General features: G+C 46.6%; 3 protein-coding genes and 1 pseudogene across 4 annotated transcripts; 3 read left to right on the top strand and 1 right to left on the bottom strand.

Moving 5' to 3' along the window:
• Positions 1 to 1188: 1188 nt before the first annotated feature.
• On the top strand, positions 1189 to 2415 carry LOC136544052 (FBD-associated F-box protein At5g56370-like). The gene is made up of 2 exons (XM_066536332.1): positions 1189 to 1236; positions 1894 to 2415. Exons 1-2 carry the CDS (start codon positions 1189 to 1191, stop codon positions 2413 to 2415), a joined length of 570 nt encoding a protein of 189 aa, XP_066392429.1.
• Positions 2416 to 4184: 1769 nt separating this feature from the next.
• Positions 4185 to 7635, bottom strand: LOC136544051 (uncharacterized; annotated as a pseudogene).
• A 1653-nt stretch (positions 7636 to 9288) lies between these two features.
• LOC136546132 (uncharacterized) lies at positions 9289 to 12988 on the top strand. 2 transcript variants are annotated; one of them, XM_066538108.1, is made up of 7 exons: positions 9289 to 9686; positions 9773 to 9863; positions 10191 to 10773; positions 10866 to 11133; positions 11295 to 11979; positions 12053 to 12512; positions 12611 to 12988. In XM_066538108.1, exons 1-5 carry the CDS (start codon positions 9444 to 9446, stop codon positions 11379 to 11381), a joined length of 1272 nt encoding a protein of 423 aa, XP_066394205.1. In that variant the 5' UTR covers positions 9289 to 9443; the 3' UTR covers positions 11382 to 11979; positions 12053 to 12512; positions 12611 to 12988. The 2 variants fall into 2 exon arrangements, with proteins under 2 accessions (XP_066394205.1, XP_066394206.1); XM_066538109.1 differs by having other exon boundaries at positions 10866 to 11178.
• LOC136544050 (protein FAR1-RELATED SEQUENCE 3-like) lies at positions 11667 to 12850 on the top strand. Its single transcript, XM_066536331.1, has 4 exons — positions 11667 to 11979; positions 12212 to 12326; positions 12437 to 12512; positions 12611 to 12850. Exons 1-4 carry the CDS (start codon positions 11667 to 11669, stop codon positions 12848 to 12850), a joined length of 744 nt encoding a protein of 247 aa, XP_066392428.1.
• Positions 12989 to 16907: the final 3919 nt, after the last annotated feature.

Below are 16907 nucleotides of genomic sequence, written 5' to 3'. Positions count from 1 at the left end.
GATCTAGCTTGTGTTTTGTTAGTTTGGTTGGTGAAACTCTTTAGTTAGTCTTTGAGAGTTCACTAACTTAGAAAGTAGTGACTTAGCCCTTGTGTTAAATAGAGATCATAGTAACTAGAATTGTGAATAGGTGGCTTACATTTTTAGTAGGCTAGTGCAACATTCGCTTCACTACTTAATTGTCTAACCACTTGGCTTAAGTGTTGTTGTAGAATTTTTATAGGCTATTCACCCCCATCTAGCCATTAGGACCTTTCACCGCCCCCTCTGTCACCTGCCTTCGTCGACGCGTGATAGCCCGATGCCTCTCCCACCTACCCCCGATTGACATGCCTTCTCCCACTCGCGTCTTCCCCCGTCGTGTGTGACTCCCTTGTGTGGTCACGCACGACTCCATTGGCGTGGCTAGGGTTCCGTGCAACTCCTCCCTAGCACGCCCCCTAGCGACTTCCCCAGCATGCGTGACTCCCCCGGGCGTTCGCAACCACGACTCCCCCGAGACCGTAACTCCTCTCCACCTACAACTCTGCCGATAGTTTGACTCCATCATTGCCCCCATTTCTAGTGTTTTGCCTGAGAAAGTCAATGATGAGCGGGGCACATGTGTCATATTCTTCATTGGAATGAGTTTGATGGCTCTATTTTGAGGATCATTGCTGGAGTGCAACCCAGAAAACAAAGTTCTTAAAAATAGGGGAGCCTTCAAATGAAAAGTAGGCTATGGCGGAGGGAATAGAGACTACAGTAAAATACATGGCTAGCCCTTAAATTTCACGCTATGGCATTGAGGTCCTTAAATTGCACACATAATAAAGAGTTAAGAAAACAATCATAGTCCACATATAAGAGTTAAATTGCACACATAACAAAGAGTTAAATTGTTGACCCTAATGATGCCTCATCCTAAGCCGTGTAACGCGTAGCAAATTGGGATGGCAACATACGACACTAGAGATTATACTAGTTCATGTAGGAGTGCCCTACGTCCAGTGTATGGTGGTCTTTGAATTGCTTTTTGTGAGTTGTATGCTGAGCACTACGGTTTGCCTAGACACTATGAGTTGTGTTGATCAGAGGCTCGCCCGCCATATATAGGCTGGGGAACGCTCACGTCTATGGATCACTAGTGGATTGTTGAGCTCCATAGTGTGCTAATATTGGAGTGCTTCACCTATAGGCACTAGATCCATGGAGGAGATAGGAGGGGACATAGTAGAGAACAACCGAGCGTACAAGGTTGGTATGGATGGGAGAGAACAAGAGTGAAAGAGAAGTCAAAGTCGAGGTAGCGATGATGACCGAGGTGGAGGTGCGATCAAAACAAAGGTAAGGGTTTTTGATAGGGCCAGAGGCGGGAGCTAGACGACTACTGCCGCTTTTGGTTGCCTAGCGTTTTGATCCATGGTTTCAATACATAGTTCCGCCTACTATTTCAGCTCATAGTTTTGGGCCCGTACTTCCAATTTGAACCCATGGATCCTTAGCGAGAGTCCGAACTACACCATCACACCAATAATCTAAGTCCATTCTCCACCAAACCAAAGCAGTCCAAGCTAGTAAATAGTCCACTAAAACCATTTCACGCCAAACCATAGTTGGCCATGTAGCCTGAGCCCGTCGACCCGGCCCAAGGCCCATTTTTTGGCCCGGCCCAAGCATGGCCTGACTCGGAGGAGCAGGCCGTGCCTGGGCCTTATCCTAGGCACGTGGGTCGGCACGGCACAACCTGCTACAGAGCAGCCGGCCCGCTAGTGGCCCGACCTGCTGCCTCCCCGCTCCCCCTCGTGCCCGACGTATATAAGCGGGGACTCCCCGGCTCCCCGCTCGGCCGCCTCCCCCCGCCTCACCCCGAACCCTAAATCCTACCTAGCTACCCCGCTCCCCGCCGTGTAGCTCGCGACCGCCACCACCATCCTCTCCCTCCTCCCTCTCCCTGTTGTCGGGCACACCCAAGTCCTATCCCACCGCTGGCGCCGCCTATGGCCCTCCGCATCACTCCACCTTCTCGACTCCCACCTCCCCATCCCCGCCTCCTCCCTCTCCGCTGTCGTGTCCCGGATCCTCGCCTCCCACCGTGGCAACACCGCGAGGTTCCATCTCCTCATCGCCCATCCCTCTGCCTCAGACTTCGACTCCTGGATCCGCTCCCTCGCCGCCAAAAACTTCCTAGAACTTGTCGTTCGGCACCCTTCCGACGAGACTGTTCGCCTCCCTCCTTCATTCCTCTCCTTCCGGTCCCTCCGCACCGCGGAGCTCACCAACTGTAGCCTCCCCGAGGACGGCACCGGTGGCGGCGAGGTCTATTTCCCCCACCTCAGCGAGTTCACCCTCAAGCACGCCGGCGACCGCCTCCTCCATGCCTCCCCACGTGGCCCCACCTCCAAGGCGAGCGCGCCGGCCGTCTCCCTCCCGTGAGTGGCCGTCTCCCTCCCGTGTGCAGCCGTCTTCCTCCCACGACCGGATCTGCCTCTGGGGTGAGCGCGCCGACGACAACGACCGCCTCCCGTGGCTGCCCTGACTCCTGCTCTCCCCTTCCCTCTCTCGTGGGCCTCGGGCTGGCCCGACACGCCGGAGTGGCCGTGCTTCTCGGGCCAGCCAGGCATGAAAATCGGCCCAGCAGGCCGTGCCTGGGCCGGAGGCCAGGCCCGTGGTCCTATGAGGCACGGCCCGGGAGGCACGGCGTGCTATGCCGGTCCGTTGGCTATCGGGCCGTGCTTTTCACGGGCCCGTGCCGGGCCGGCCCGTTGGCCATTTATACGCCAAACCATTACCAGGGCTACGCCCTAGGACCCGAGCACGTGATGGCACTCGGCGGAGGCACAAATCCCAAGCACCACAAGCAAGCTGGCCTCTTCTGTCTACGTCTGCGTGGCTAGACGGAACCAATCGAGCACGAATGTCCGGTTTGAGAGCGAAGTAACGAGTCCCACAAGTAGGCTAGCCTCCCATGTTACCCTTTTTAAGGAAAAAATTAGTCTGCAGACAACATTCAACATGGCTTTTGCCACGGGCCACTAAAAAAGAGTGTCTATACTCTCTAGCAAAAGAATAACAAATCAGTGTTAATATGGTATATGATAATGGACCAATTATTATATTCAATTTTAATAAAAAAACATGGGAATTGACAAATGTACCCTTCCCATTTGCCTCCTCTCACCGGCCATGACGTTGCCTTTGCCACTCAACAAACAAGAATTGTAGAAAGCATGCTCCCCGCGCCATCATGTTCTCTACTGGCAACGCCCATAGTGACACTTGCCCGCGGCGCCAACAGTAGTGCTCGCTCCCTGGGACGGTGCCCGTCTCCAAAGCCCCACCACGCTCACTCCAAATCGGCAACTGGCAACAGGAGTGGTCACTCCGGAGCTAGCGATTCATATGGAGCTTCCATGATTTTCGGTCAATGGCATTTTCCTCGAGAGCATGCCAATCTTTCATGGGTTCTCGACGGTTGCATACCGTGTTCAATTGTTCATGCTGATTCTTTTTTATGATGAGTAGGGGGCATTGTCGTCCATATTTAAGATGAAAATGTTATTATTGAGCGAAAGCGTTTTTTGGTAAATATACATAGATTTTTTAGATTTATTTGTAATATAGTTTGTGGCAAAGGTTCGAGTATTTTTAGTGGCACTTATAGGAAAAGAAAAATTTTAATAGTGCCCGGCAGCAAATTTTAACATTTTTAAGGTTTGATCTACAACTATTTGACCCGCTTGACAGAATCACACATTGTTTTATTAGAGAAAGAATTGCCAAACGTGCGTGAGGTCTATGGTCGCCTCTCCGCCCCACTGCTGTCACTGCGACGGTGACGAAGAGTATCCTTGCCGTGCGTCCACCTTCCGCTCATCCGGTGTCGAGGCTGACTGCCGCCGCATACCTGTGGCTTCCCCGACCGATGTCAATCGCCGCCGCAGGTCTAGGGCTTCGCCACTCAACCCGAACCGCGGCCGCGGCCGTGACCCAGTCAATGTTTTCAGATCGTATTATCGAGGCTAGTCGTATGACCACCGATCAGACGACTAATCGTGATTAGTCGTCGATAAGGGTCGATTAGTCGGTCCTAATCGGTCTAATCGGCTAGTCGGACATTTAGTCGTCCTTGTGCCTAGATGACCTGATCGACCATGTATATACTATATATATGATGTAAATATATGTAAACATAGCCATAATAAATAGGTAAATGTTAGAGGCAAGCAACCAAGCACAGTTTGGCATGTAATCATGTTTGCAATGAATCATTATCATGGTGATTTGGCCACTTACCTGTAACTGCTGCTTGCTGATGCCTGATGGTGTCATGGTGAGTGCTGACTGCTGACCAAAGAAAAACTAGCTGTTGCTTGCTGCTGCTTGCTGAATCTGATGTCTGAACTCTGAAACTGCTCTGACCAAAGAAAAACTAGCTGCTTGCTGCCGCTTGCTGATGTCTGAACTCTGAAACTCTGAATCTGAAATTACAAAGAAAGAAGATAATCAGTTAAATAGGCAAAATAGCAGAAAAACAAAACTGTAAAGACTAAAGAAAATGTACAAGAGTAGTAGACAGTAGAGCATGGGAAAACAACTTAACCAAGTACACAAATGTAACAAATAGGAACTAACAGCAGTTTAGCACAGTGCACACTGTGCACAGCAGTACACAACATAAGTAAACTAGCAATTCAGCCATAAGTAAACTAGCAGTACACAACATCCAGTCCACTGATCCATAGAACCAGCAATTCAGCCATCTAGAGAAGTAAATCTGCGTCCACATGGAAGTCTTCATTTCCATCATTTGTTGCAGGTCCGCCTGAGTCTTCCTCCCCTCCCTGGTCCTCCATTTCTTCATCTGTTGCACTTGCACCTTGTGGTTGTTCTTCATGATCACTGCTTTTCAGTTGCTGGTGCATCTGACCTTGGACTTGGACACTTCCTTTTGTTATTCCTCCCATATGTGCGGGTGACAGTATTCCTCGCACGAGCAGCAGCAGCCCTAGACAAATTGCGGCCTCTAAGCTGGTCGGTTGCACCAACAGCTTCATCAACATGTGTCCAAAGCATATCACTGCCATTAGATGCATGAACTGGGTCACAGTTGATGTCTACCCACTCATTTTCCCATTGAAACTCTTCTAGCAGCAATGGGTTGGATTTCTTGCCTTTAGAACCGAGCTCACGAATTTTCTGAAACCTGAATGCCATCTTACGGTTGTAGCTAACAAATACCAACTTATTCAACCTAATGTGCTCCAAACGGTTCCTCTTTTTAGTATGCACCTACAGCCATAGAAAATAGGAGCAAATTCATTAGATGGCTGCAGCATATAAGAATGCATTAGCATGCACCTGCAGCCATAGAAATTGCACTTACATGAGCAAAAGCGCTCCAGTTGCGCTCACAACCAGACGCCGAACAGCAGAGGCTTACAATTCGTTTTGCTAAACTCTGTAGCTCGAATGCAAGGCCACCAAAAGCATCCCACCATAGAACTGTAGTTGTAGATTACAAGCAAAACAATAATATAATCAGTAGCTCATCACATAGAGAATTATAGCTTAATTAAAAGAAAGTGCTGACTGCTGAACTGCTCATTACTTACTAGGATTTTTGCTATTTCTCTCTACTATTGCTAATCTCTTTGAGAAACATTCACCCTCAGCCCTGTCATAATCATCAGCTTGCTTGCTTATTTTCCTCGCTTCACTCTCATCAGGCACCATCTTCCATATAATGTCATTAAACATGCATCTTAGCTTTGTAGCTTGTCTCCTATCCTTTTCCTTTATGGCAAAGTACTTTCCAGGATTCAAGAAGAGGGCTGCTCCATATAGTTTTTGCTCCATCTGGTTCTCCCATCTCTTGTCATAGCATTCCATTACATCATTCAGTAATGATGATTTGTCTCGCAAAGTTTCCTTGATGGTCTTCTTTGCAACATCCATTGCTGCCATTATCTCAGGAGCTGCTGGTGTTTCATCACCATCTGCTATCCTCATAGCAATGAGAAGGGGTTGTGTTGCTTTTATACAGTACTCCACTTTTGTCCAAAATGGTATGGAAAGGATTGTGTTCTCAGCCTGCCGCCCTTCAGCACTTTTTGACAAGCTGTTGGAATGCCATTCCTCACTCACAAACAAACTCCTCAGCCCCTGTTTGTTCTTATGCATGCTTGCTAATGTGAGATAGGAAGTAGCAAAGCGAGTAACAGCAGGCCTCACAAGATCACCACCAATCTTTTCTCGCATAAGATCCAGAATTCTCCCATGCTTGTAGAGAAACCTACACACCTTCTTAGCCGAATTAATGCAAGAGCTAAACTCAGGTATCTTCCCAATGTCCTCCATCATCAAATCCAAACAGTGGGCAGCACATGGTGTCCAAAACAAAGTTGGGATCCTCTCCATAAGAATTCTTCCAGCAGCCTTGTAGTTTGATCCATTATCTGTGACAATTTGCACCACATACTCCTTCCCAACCTTGTCAATTTGTTTCTCTAACAAGTCTGCTAACATAGAAGCATTGGCTATCTCACTTGAAGCGTCAACTGAACCTAAGAAGAATGTTCCAGTTGGGCTATTCGCAAGAAAGTTGATGAGATGACGGTGGCTAGTGTCAGTCCATCCATCTGACATGATTGTGCAGCCATATTCCTTCCAAGCGTCCTCATGCTTCTTTCTAAACTCCTCTGTCTTGTTCACTGCCCTATCAAGTAGTGGATTCCTAATCTCATGGTATGAAGGTGAGCGATACCCAGGACCATATTGCCCAATGGACTCAAGCATAATCTCCCAGCTTCTTGAGTTAATAGCATTCAATGGTATTCCATTCTCATAAAAAAAATCAGCCACATGGTCATCTACAATTTGCTTTGCTTCCTTGCTCTTTGTGGAGTACTCAAGAGTGGGCTGTGACATCTTGGACTTGTGCCTTTCTGCAACCACTTCTTCTGGACTCTTGCAAAGCAAAGAACTCACTGACTTGGAATGCTTCTGTGTTTGAGGTTTTGGTGGAGCAGAAACCACAAAGTTCGTGATTGATGCTTGAGCTATCTTTTTTGCTTGCTTTGATTTTGTCCCAGAACTTGGAACTTGGTTTGACTTTGTCCCAGCATTTGGATCATTTTCAGCAGCAGCAGAAGCACCACCTCCATCTTCTTCTGTTTCTGTCTCCACCCCAGTGTCCGCAGGTACCTGCACCTGAGTCCTTGACCTTGTGACCAAGTAACCATTCATCTCACGCCTAACTAGTTCAGGTGCTTCACCACATTTCACTACATCAAAATAGCCCCCAACAAGGTGTTGCTTGAACCTTTTAATGCCTGAAGGGACAACCTTTTTGCAGAAAATACATTGGATGAACTCTTTCTTCCCTATGTCTGGCCAAAACCCATATTTCCATCTAGGATCTGATGATTTTGCCTTCCTCTTCTTATCTTCAGCCATGGCGGCAAGATCTGGCGGCAATTTAGCTAACGCTTGAGCTATCAGAGATGCTTCAGTTGGAGCAGCTGACGACGCTGAGGCAGCCCCTCCTGAGATAGCTTCATTCTCAGGTAGAATTACCTCAACAACTGCACGCCGTCGAGCATCCTCTGTAGAGCGGCACAGCCACACAAATGTGTCACAAATTGGTGGCAACATGCAATACACAGCAGCGGAGTAGCAGACAGAGACAATAACCTTCAGAGGAGGCAGAGTGGTGGGACTGGTGGCTCATCTTGATGCTTGAGGCCTCCCGTGTCCGCCCTCCAGGCGTCGAGGAAGGAGCCTCAGAGGCGGGCGGAGCTACTGGGTCCCAGCAGGGGAGGAGACAGGAGCGAGCGAAGATGGAGGCGCGGGCGGAGCTGCTGCGGACGGACGGACGGAGCTGCTGCGGGCGGAGCTGCTCGGACGGACGGACGGGCGGAGCTGCTGCGGACGGACGAACGGAGCTGCTGCGGGCGGAGCTGCTGCGGACGGACGAACAGACGGAGCAGCTGCGGGCGGAGCTGCTCGGACGGAGCTGCTGTGGGTGGAGTTGCTGCGGACGGACAGACGGAGCTGCTGCTCGGACGGAGCTACGGACGGACGGACGGACGGGCGAGCTGCTGCGGACGGACGTGCGGGCGGAGCTGTGGACACCAGCGAGGGGCGCGGCCGGAGCTGCGGACGCCGGCGAGGGAGATCCAGAGGCAGGCCGCCGGCGGCTGCGAGAGAGAGGCAGAGAGCAGCGGGAGCTGGAAATGTGCCGTCACTCAGTCACTCAGTCACTCCTCTTCTTCTTACCCTAATGGGCCAGCTAAAGGTGGGCCGAATTCTTTAGCTGGGCCAAATTCTCCCCCCCGAACTAGTCGTCCGGCTAGTCTGATCGGACGACTAATCGTGATTAGTCGCAACTTATTGGACGATAAGTTTTCTAATCGGTCTAAACTAATCGAGAGCCCTTATCGAGCACCTGGTTACGATAAGGACGACTAATCGCGATTAATCGCGATTAGTCGTCCGATCTGAAAACATTGGACCCAGTCCCCCGAAGGATAACAGATACTCGATGCCCAGCGGATATGCCGACGTCCACCCTCCCCGACGCTCTATGGCTTCCGATGGGGGAGAGGATGGCGACCGTAGGAAAAGAAGACGTTCTAGGGTTTCCGACAACGAGAGGGAGGATGGTCGCCTACCGATGTGGGCTGGGTTTCGGATGATCAGAGCGACAACTGGTTCAGTAAGCGTTGCCGCCGGAGCTCCCGCTCGGAGCGGGAATTGTGCCCTGACGCCCGCTGCCGCCGTGTTGGGAGCTCGAGGCGTCGGGATGACTGTGCATGCCCAATGGACCAGCGACACAGCTGGGATGCTCTCGAGAAGAACATTAATGGACTACTTAACAAGGCCAATGCAACCAATATCAAGGACATAGTGTCATAGCTCTTTGCTCAGAACCTGCAGCCTGTTCGCTTGGTCATATTCGGTTTATAAGTCATGACTTATCAGCCAACGAACAGTATTTTTCTCTCACATCAAATCAGCCAATAGTACTTTCAGCTATGACTTATAAGCCAAACAAGCTCAAACGAACAGGGCGCTGGTTGGTGGGCAGGGGCTCTTCTGCCAATCATGCATCAGGTCACAGACGAGAGTGGATTTCCCGTTTGTATCTGTGGCCGGCAGGTCTATCTTGGCCTTTAAAGTGTCCCTGCGTCAAGATTCGCACTCGTTTGGCAATCAGCTTACAAAACGATCCGATTTAGCATTCAAAGGCAGAATGGGAAATGTGCATCCAGTGCAGCACACAGAGCGGTAAGGGGAAAGGTTAAGTCCCTGTCGCCGCCCATTCCTCCTTTCAAAAGAACACGAGTGTGGAGAAAAGAGGAGCGGAAGCTAGAAGAGGAGAGGAAGCTACAGCTGCAAAGAACATTTGCAGATCCCCGATTCCAGTCACAATCGACACTTGCGAGCTCGAGAGTCTGGAAATGGGTGCGGAGGGAGTGAAGATGGCCACTGAAATCGAAGTGGATGGAGGTCCACTGCAGGCGCAAGCTTCGCCGCCGCCTCCTCTGTGGCTAGCCGCTGCAGCGGAGAAGACTGCACACAAGCAGATCAGCGACGCCCATAGGGCCACCGAACTGGAGGAGGTCGCGGTCCGTTCCATGGCGGAGCATAGTAGAAACGGCGCCGGAGGGTCGAGGGCTACAGTGGCCGAGTTGGGAAACATTGTAAGTGTCCACTTGAGTAATGTTTATTTGGAATACTTTGGTTGCAGAACTTCTTTCCGATTCTATAAATACCATCTTAAATACAGGTTGAGATGCCTTGTCTACTTGGATGCAGCGCCACGCTAGATGCACACAACATTGGAATGTCGATTCCAGTAGGAAATAGCTTGCTAGAAGGTATAAATTTTATTACGCCCATCTTTTTAGATATGAATCTATTTCTTATTATTAATTCAGATCTGTAAAGGATTAGCTTTGTGTGATAGTAGAGATCTTGGTAGTCGTTTAGAGAGTTCACATTGGATTGTTTCATGATAAAAATGTTAGCTTTAGCAAGGAGCATTCTAAATGGATGTACAAAAATAATCAACATTTTCAAGTAAGCCTAGAAAAAAACTGCTACTGTCAAGCAAATATACACTATGGAGATTTTGATTAAACCTGACATGCAAAAGAAAAATATTGTTAGCCCGAAGAACTAATAGGAAATGTCTTGTTCTGGAGGTACTGGGCATTATACAAGCCTGCAAGAGTTACTGCTTGGTTTCACCAGTGGTGCATTATGCCTAGTCAGTAATCAAGATGGTCACCTAGGACAAGGTCTATCCTATGTGGAGACAATTAGTTATGCAGATGAAAGAAATGTTGAGTACTGCAATGCAAGCTGTCAAGTTGGGAAAACAGAAATATCCTTACAACAGGATTATGTGGAGACTGAGGAGGACATTGTGCATGAAAACTCAAGTGATGAAACTAGTTATGCAGGCAATGATGCTGACAACGATGAAACAGATAATGAGATGGAACAGACAACTACTAATGCAGGCAGTGATGCTGACAATGAGGAAACAGACAATGAAGAGTTTAAAGAAACAACTAATTATGCTGGCAATGTCATTGAACCAGAGGAGGCTGCAACATTTTTTCCAAATGAGAAAGAATTGGACAGTGTTGACTGGGACAGATTCTATTCTACTGGTGAGCTTGTAAAGACAAAAGACTCTAGTGGCAATGCAACTAATGCAGATGTGCAAAATGGTTATCTGGAAACGACACTGACACAAAACAAAGAAGGATGGAAGAAAAGGTTATTACCAATACTTCTTTCTGTTTGCTTAAAAAATATTTTTTCTGTTATTGATGTTACATGTACATAACATTGATTGACTGCTATTTCAGGAGAAGAGATAAAATTGCTCCAAACATAAAGCATTTCAGGATGCCAAGCGGATTGGGAGCAGTAGAGAGAGCAATGAGGCAATTTTGTGACAAAAAGGAAGGGCACATATTTGAACCGCGTGTTGGTTTAGAATTCGATTCAGAAGCAGAAGCTATTGAGTTTTATAACCTGTACTCATGGGAAGTAGGCTTTGGTATTCGTAGAGGAAATGTAGATGGCAACAAAGATGGATACATAACAGTGAGGGATGTGGTGTGCCAGAGGCAGGTAATTACTTAACACGTGCAATTATTCTTCTGTCTTAAAAGGCAGGTAATTACTTAACACGTGCAATTATTCTTCTGTCTTAAACTTATAGGACATTTTAGGTTCTTATCATAGGATCTGAATATTACTAAGCTTTATATACATGTTCTTTCCATATGCAGGGTTATGACAAGCGAACAAAAACAAAGACAAAAAGATGCCACTGCAAGGCAATGATTAGGTTGCACCGAACTGAGGATGATGGCTGATTTATATCATCCTTCATAAAAGAACACAACCATGAATTATCAGCAACAGATGAAGAGAAAAAGGAATGGAAGTCTCACGGGGTCATAGATCAAGGAACAAGGGACATGATAAAGAATTTACGAGAAAACAATATTTCACTCAACAAGGTACATTGCATAATGGGCAGTATGTTTGGTAGTATGGACAATATACCGTTCACTAGGTGATCACTGAAAACCATATGTGCGCAAATTGCAAGGGAGCAAAGAGATGATATAAAAAAGACTTTAGAACTGTTCAGGCAGATGCGTTCTGAGGATCCAGGGTTTCAGTTTTGTGTGGAGCTTGATTGGAAGGACCAAATCAAGACGCTGATGTGGGCAACTGGTAGAAGCAGAAGCAACTATTGTTGTTTTGGAGATGTTGTGACATTTGACACAACTTATTGCACAAACCTATACAAGATGCCATTTGGGCTCTTTGTCGGTGTCAACAATCATTTCCAAAGTATTTTCGCTGGTGTCCTGATGAGGGATGAAACAGCAGATAGCTTCGAATGGGTGTTCAAGGAATTCTTAACATTAATGGGTGGTGTGCACCCACAAACTATACTAACAGGTAATATTTTGCGAGACACACATGCATTATGGTAATAGGTTGACCACTGCCTAATTTTTTTTTTCTTTTTCAGACCAATGCAAAGCCATGGAAATAGCATTGAAGGTTGTAATGCCAGGCACTACACACTTATGGTGCAGGTGGCATGTGTTTCGGGATGCAAGAATAGAACTTGGACCTGTGTTCAGAAAGAACTGTGGCTTCAAGGATGAATTCCACTGAGTAATCACAGAAATGCTTACTGTTGATGAGTTCACCCATTCATGGAACACATTATTGGAAAAGTACAGCTTACAATCACACCACTACATGGTTAGAGCATATGACAAGAGGGAGAAATGGGCAAAGTGCTACAACAGGGGAACATTTTGTGCAAGAATGACTTGTACACAAAGATCAGAGAGTGCCAACCATATATGCTGAAGACTGTGGTGCCACGAAATAGTTCAATGAACAGGTTTGTTTCAAACCTAAACAAGCTACTGTATCAGAGGTATGCTGAAGAAGAGAGAGCTGAGCATGAAACTAAGCAGGTAATCTCGTGCGATACTTTGCTAACAGAGTGCACTTCATTGAAGTGTCACTGTGTTTTTTGCATACTAATGTTACTTTTGTTTCAAATGGTTTCTAGGATGTCAGGGTCAATAAGAGAATATGGGATGTGGAGAAACATGCAATGCAGATTTATACTAGGAAGGTATATGAAATGTTCAGTGATGAAATGGACAAGACACACAACTATGGTGTTCCGAAGACTACAGACAACACACTTTTCATCGTGAGGCACACAAATGCTGAATATGTGCAGCGTTATAGAAGACCGGAATTTAGAGTGATTTCCATCAACAACTGCCATGTTGGAAATTCGTAGAACCATATACTAAATCATCGCGGTTAGAAGGCAGAAGGCGATGTTGGAAAGGAAATTTGTGTTGGTTAGTCTAGGTTCAAAATGAACTGTGTGAACTAGGCGCCGGAGTGGCCTCAGTGAAGGTGAGTTCAGAATCAACCGTGCCTGGCTATCTAGGCGGGCTTAAAGAAGTAGTAGAAAATAAAATAAAAACACTATTACCAACACAGTTTTCATAACTAAGAATACATGGCCATATATTACACCGTTCCAACAAGCCATAGAATTACATTGTTGAGAGTACATAATTAAAAGGACAGGATGGTACAGATAGATAAATATATATATCCTGGATGTTTCAGTTGGTCCTCTCCACCCAAAGCTCCAGCATGGCCCTGTCAACCTGTAAAGTGGAAGAAACATTTAAACACAAATATGGCATACAATTAACAAATAGAATCCGCAATGCATTTGGACCCTTCCAGGTTAGATGGTACAAATTTAAACATGAATTTGAACGCTGACAACTAAAGTAGCATTAGTGTGCCATGTACCATTGTATAAATTGTACCTTCAGTTTGATGAAATTGATCATTCCAAATTGGAGTTTAGACATGGCTTTTTCCAGACGATTTGCACAAGTGTTTAGTGTGTGCAGTACCAACTTCTCACTTGCATTTGGTGAGTCTCTTGGTATGACAAATGACCGTTTGTTGTTGAAATCAGCCTGGCAAGACCTTCCTAGTTCTTCTAGCTGCCTGCCACATTGCCAAATGACTTCCATTTTTCCATCAAACCTTTCTGTCTGGTTGATATGCTGCCTAGCACTGTGATTTACATCAATGATGTGGAACCCTAGCACGACGTCAATGTGTCTAAGTACCGTGTACAGTAGCTTGGCCTTTGCAGCTGTAGAATTAGGTGCAGCTTCACCTATGAATTGGTTGGGTTCAAATGATACATGAATGCATGCCTGGTAAGATGCTTCATTCAGCTGAATAATATCAATCACTGATGCATCAGCATGCATCTTTTTTACACGTGTCAAACAAGAGCTGTAGCACATGGTATGATGCCTGCCAGTCAACACTCTGCAATTGCAAAACTAGATTACCAGATTTAGTGTTGGTCCAATCATAATGTGTAAGTGCAAACAGAAGAAAACCAAAATCATCGATCCGTTATTTACATACCATAGGCATCGGTGCTGTATTCTTCAGGCAGCATAGAGAGGCAGGCGCTGCATCACTGGCCATGATCTTTGCAACCTATGTGCTTGCTTCAGACTTAGTTTTGGTCATTGAGCCTGCATATCCATTTAGCCATTCATTAAATGCTACTGACAGCTTCCATGGTCGAGACTTTGGTAGCCATGTTTAAGCTATTCAGCCAAAGTGACAATGCTCCATAGCACCAATAGAGTGCATTGTAGCAATCTTCCACAGCACCATCTATCTCCAGATAAGTTTTGCTGAATTCTTCTACTGATTTTTCCATTTCATCATACAGTGGCCTCTTCTCAGAAATAACTGCATAGCTGTAGTCTGAATGGAAGATGGTATACTCTGTTCTCAAGCTTTAAACCAGTGCAATCAGAACACTTGTTACAGCTTCAGAACCTTGCTTCTGTTCCCCTGATACCTCCAGGCAGATCCATCCACTAGGTGTCAGCGATGTAGCAAAATTGAATATTATCGAGAGCTTGTTACCTAGCGTGCCTCTGTCATGCTTAGGGAGTTCTTTAATCATGAAACCTCCTCTACTCAGACCGCCTTCAACAAGGTCCAGATAAAGGCTATGAAGAATTTCCAGTGGGCACTTCAAGAGTTTCATACAAAATGCATTTTAGGTGTTAATGAAATGCATATGTTATATGAAACCTTTGCTTTTGATTTTGTGTTAATGAAGAACTTGAGAAAATAAACTAGAATATTTACAAAGGTTTCATATAACATATGCATTTTATTCTTCTGTACGATGCAAAGGTTTCATATAACATATGCATTTTAGGGAGTTGGTTATAGGAACGCTCATTTCACTTCTAGAATCACATTTCGAAGGGCTAATTAGTACAGCGTGTGGATATACAGTGTACTTACCTCCTAAAGCCTGCTTCCCTTCACACAGGCTTGTCAGCTTGAAGCCGCGCAGAGCCAGTGGTGGATGCGGAGAGCGAACGGGAATGAATCTCGTGGTATACCCGGCGCCCGCCCTCGAACTCGTTCAGAAGACATATTGTTGTTGTTTGGGGTCTTATACCCAAGAACTTCACAAGGTGTCCTGTTGCAGAATCTCGAACAGGTGCCAACAGGGTCACCAACAGTGCACTTGTTAACCGGCAGCGTGGCCCCAGTAATCCCTATGGCCCATACCCAGAAGCTCACGCAGAGAAGATATCAACAGGAGCAGCACCATACTACACAGTAGGAAGAGTATGGCCAAAAGTGCAATTCTATCGGTTGACACGGCTCCGTTGGCTTCGCTAAAAGCCGAAACACGGTTCCCACCGATTTGTTGTGAGAAAAAAAACATAATTTCAACTAAAAAAATAAATTAAAAAAGATAGATTACAAGAGAAACGAACAGGACCATTATCCATACTACAAATTTCCTAAAGAGAAGAATCGACTATAATTCCAGGCATGTACTAGTGTAGGAGAAAAGAACATAATCCGCAGTACTAAGAAGACAAAATGTGCAGGAAAAAGAAACATAATCGGGCCGGCTTGCCAAAAATGTATGGCCCATGCCCAACCTAGCAGTGGAAGCCGAAGCGTTAGGGATCCTGTCTGCCTATTTCTGGACGGACTGGTCCGCTGCCTTCTTCCGTTCGTAGCGCTTCATTCCCCAACCGCCGCACTCCGTGCGCGGCACAGTAAACCCCAGGGTCGACCACTATCACTGCTCTAATGGCAAACCTCGCCGTTGATCCACGCCGTCATGTGCCTCTAGGGTTCGAGCTTGAGGATCCGTCGCTCCGTCCGCCCCTGCGTCATGAAGTTTTCGTGGCAGATTCCTACAACTTGGCGAATGAAGACGTGGCGATTGTGAAGCTGGAGCCCCCAGTGGAGAAGGATGATTTCGGTTCTCTGTCCAATCAGTTGCGCAAGTTCTTTAGCGAGGTGCATCAGGTGCGTGTAACCGAAACCCAGCCATGTGCTGTAGGGGATGCATATGTTCGATTCAGTAGCCCTTTGGAGCGTGAAAGGTTCCTAGGATCCGTTTTCCCCTTCGGCAGATACAGCTTGTCCGTGTACAAGCATGATGAAGTACTGAATGCTAGAAGTTTTGATTTGAATCGTGAAGCGTGTGTGATGCTAGTTGCTTTTCCAGAGGATCTGTGGAACGATGCCCTCATAGCAAGAGCTGTCTCCACGTTTGGGATTATGGTAAGACTGGCATGACACTGAGAACTTGGCTAGAGTAGTGGTCAAGGTTTATTTGAGACATGGTGCCAAAATTCCTGACTTAGTTAAGGTCAATGCTTTGCTTCCTCCCAAAGGTGCCTGTTTTTGTTCTGAAGAAGAATGAAGTTGCAGAAATCCGAGCTGAAGAACCAATTGGGCTTCCTAGGGGGAGTCGAGCACCTGCAACTGTGAGAGCAGACATTGGCTCTCCAAACATGAACATTAAGAATCAAGTGAATTTGGAAGGTAATAAGCAGAGTGAAATGTGTGAAGAAGTTGTTGATGCAGTTATAGAGCCTGAAATGTTTGAAGAAGTTACAGAGCCAGTGGTGGATGCAGCTGCCACCAATCAGCCTGTTCGCTTGCTCGTAAACGATCGTAAATTTCCAGCCGGGAACAGTGTTTTTCTCTCACACCAAACCAGCCAGTAGTAAATAATCCACGATACGATACGGCCTCCCGAACAGGCTGAATATAGTTGGTTCTTCGACGAGTACTGCAGCAGGACTGACTCTTTTATTTAAGCCTTTTGTGGTATAGCTGAATGTGAAAGTCCAGCGTGTGTGCTGGGAGAATAATCTTTTGTTTGACTTTCCGAGGTCAAGCGGATGTAATCCAAGTATGAAGTGTTTGTGTTGCATCAGGACTATCCTTTACTTAATCTACTTCTT

Source organism: Miscanthus floridulus, chromosome 3 (assembly GCF_019320115.1).
Source record: "Miscanthus floridulus cultivar M001 chromosome 3, ASM1932011v1, whole genome shotgun sequence".
NCBI lineage: Eukaryota > Viridiplantae > Streptophyta > Magnoliopsida > Poales > Poaceae > Miscanthus > Miscanthus floridulus.
This window is presented reverse-complemented; position numbering and strand designations above follow the sequence as displayed.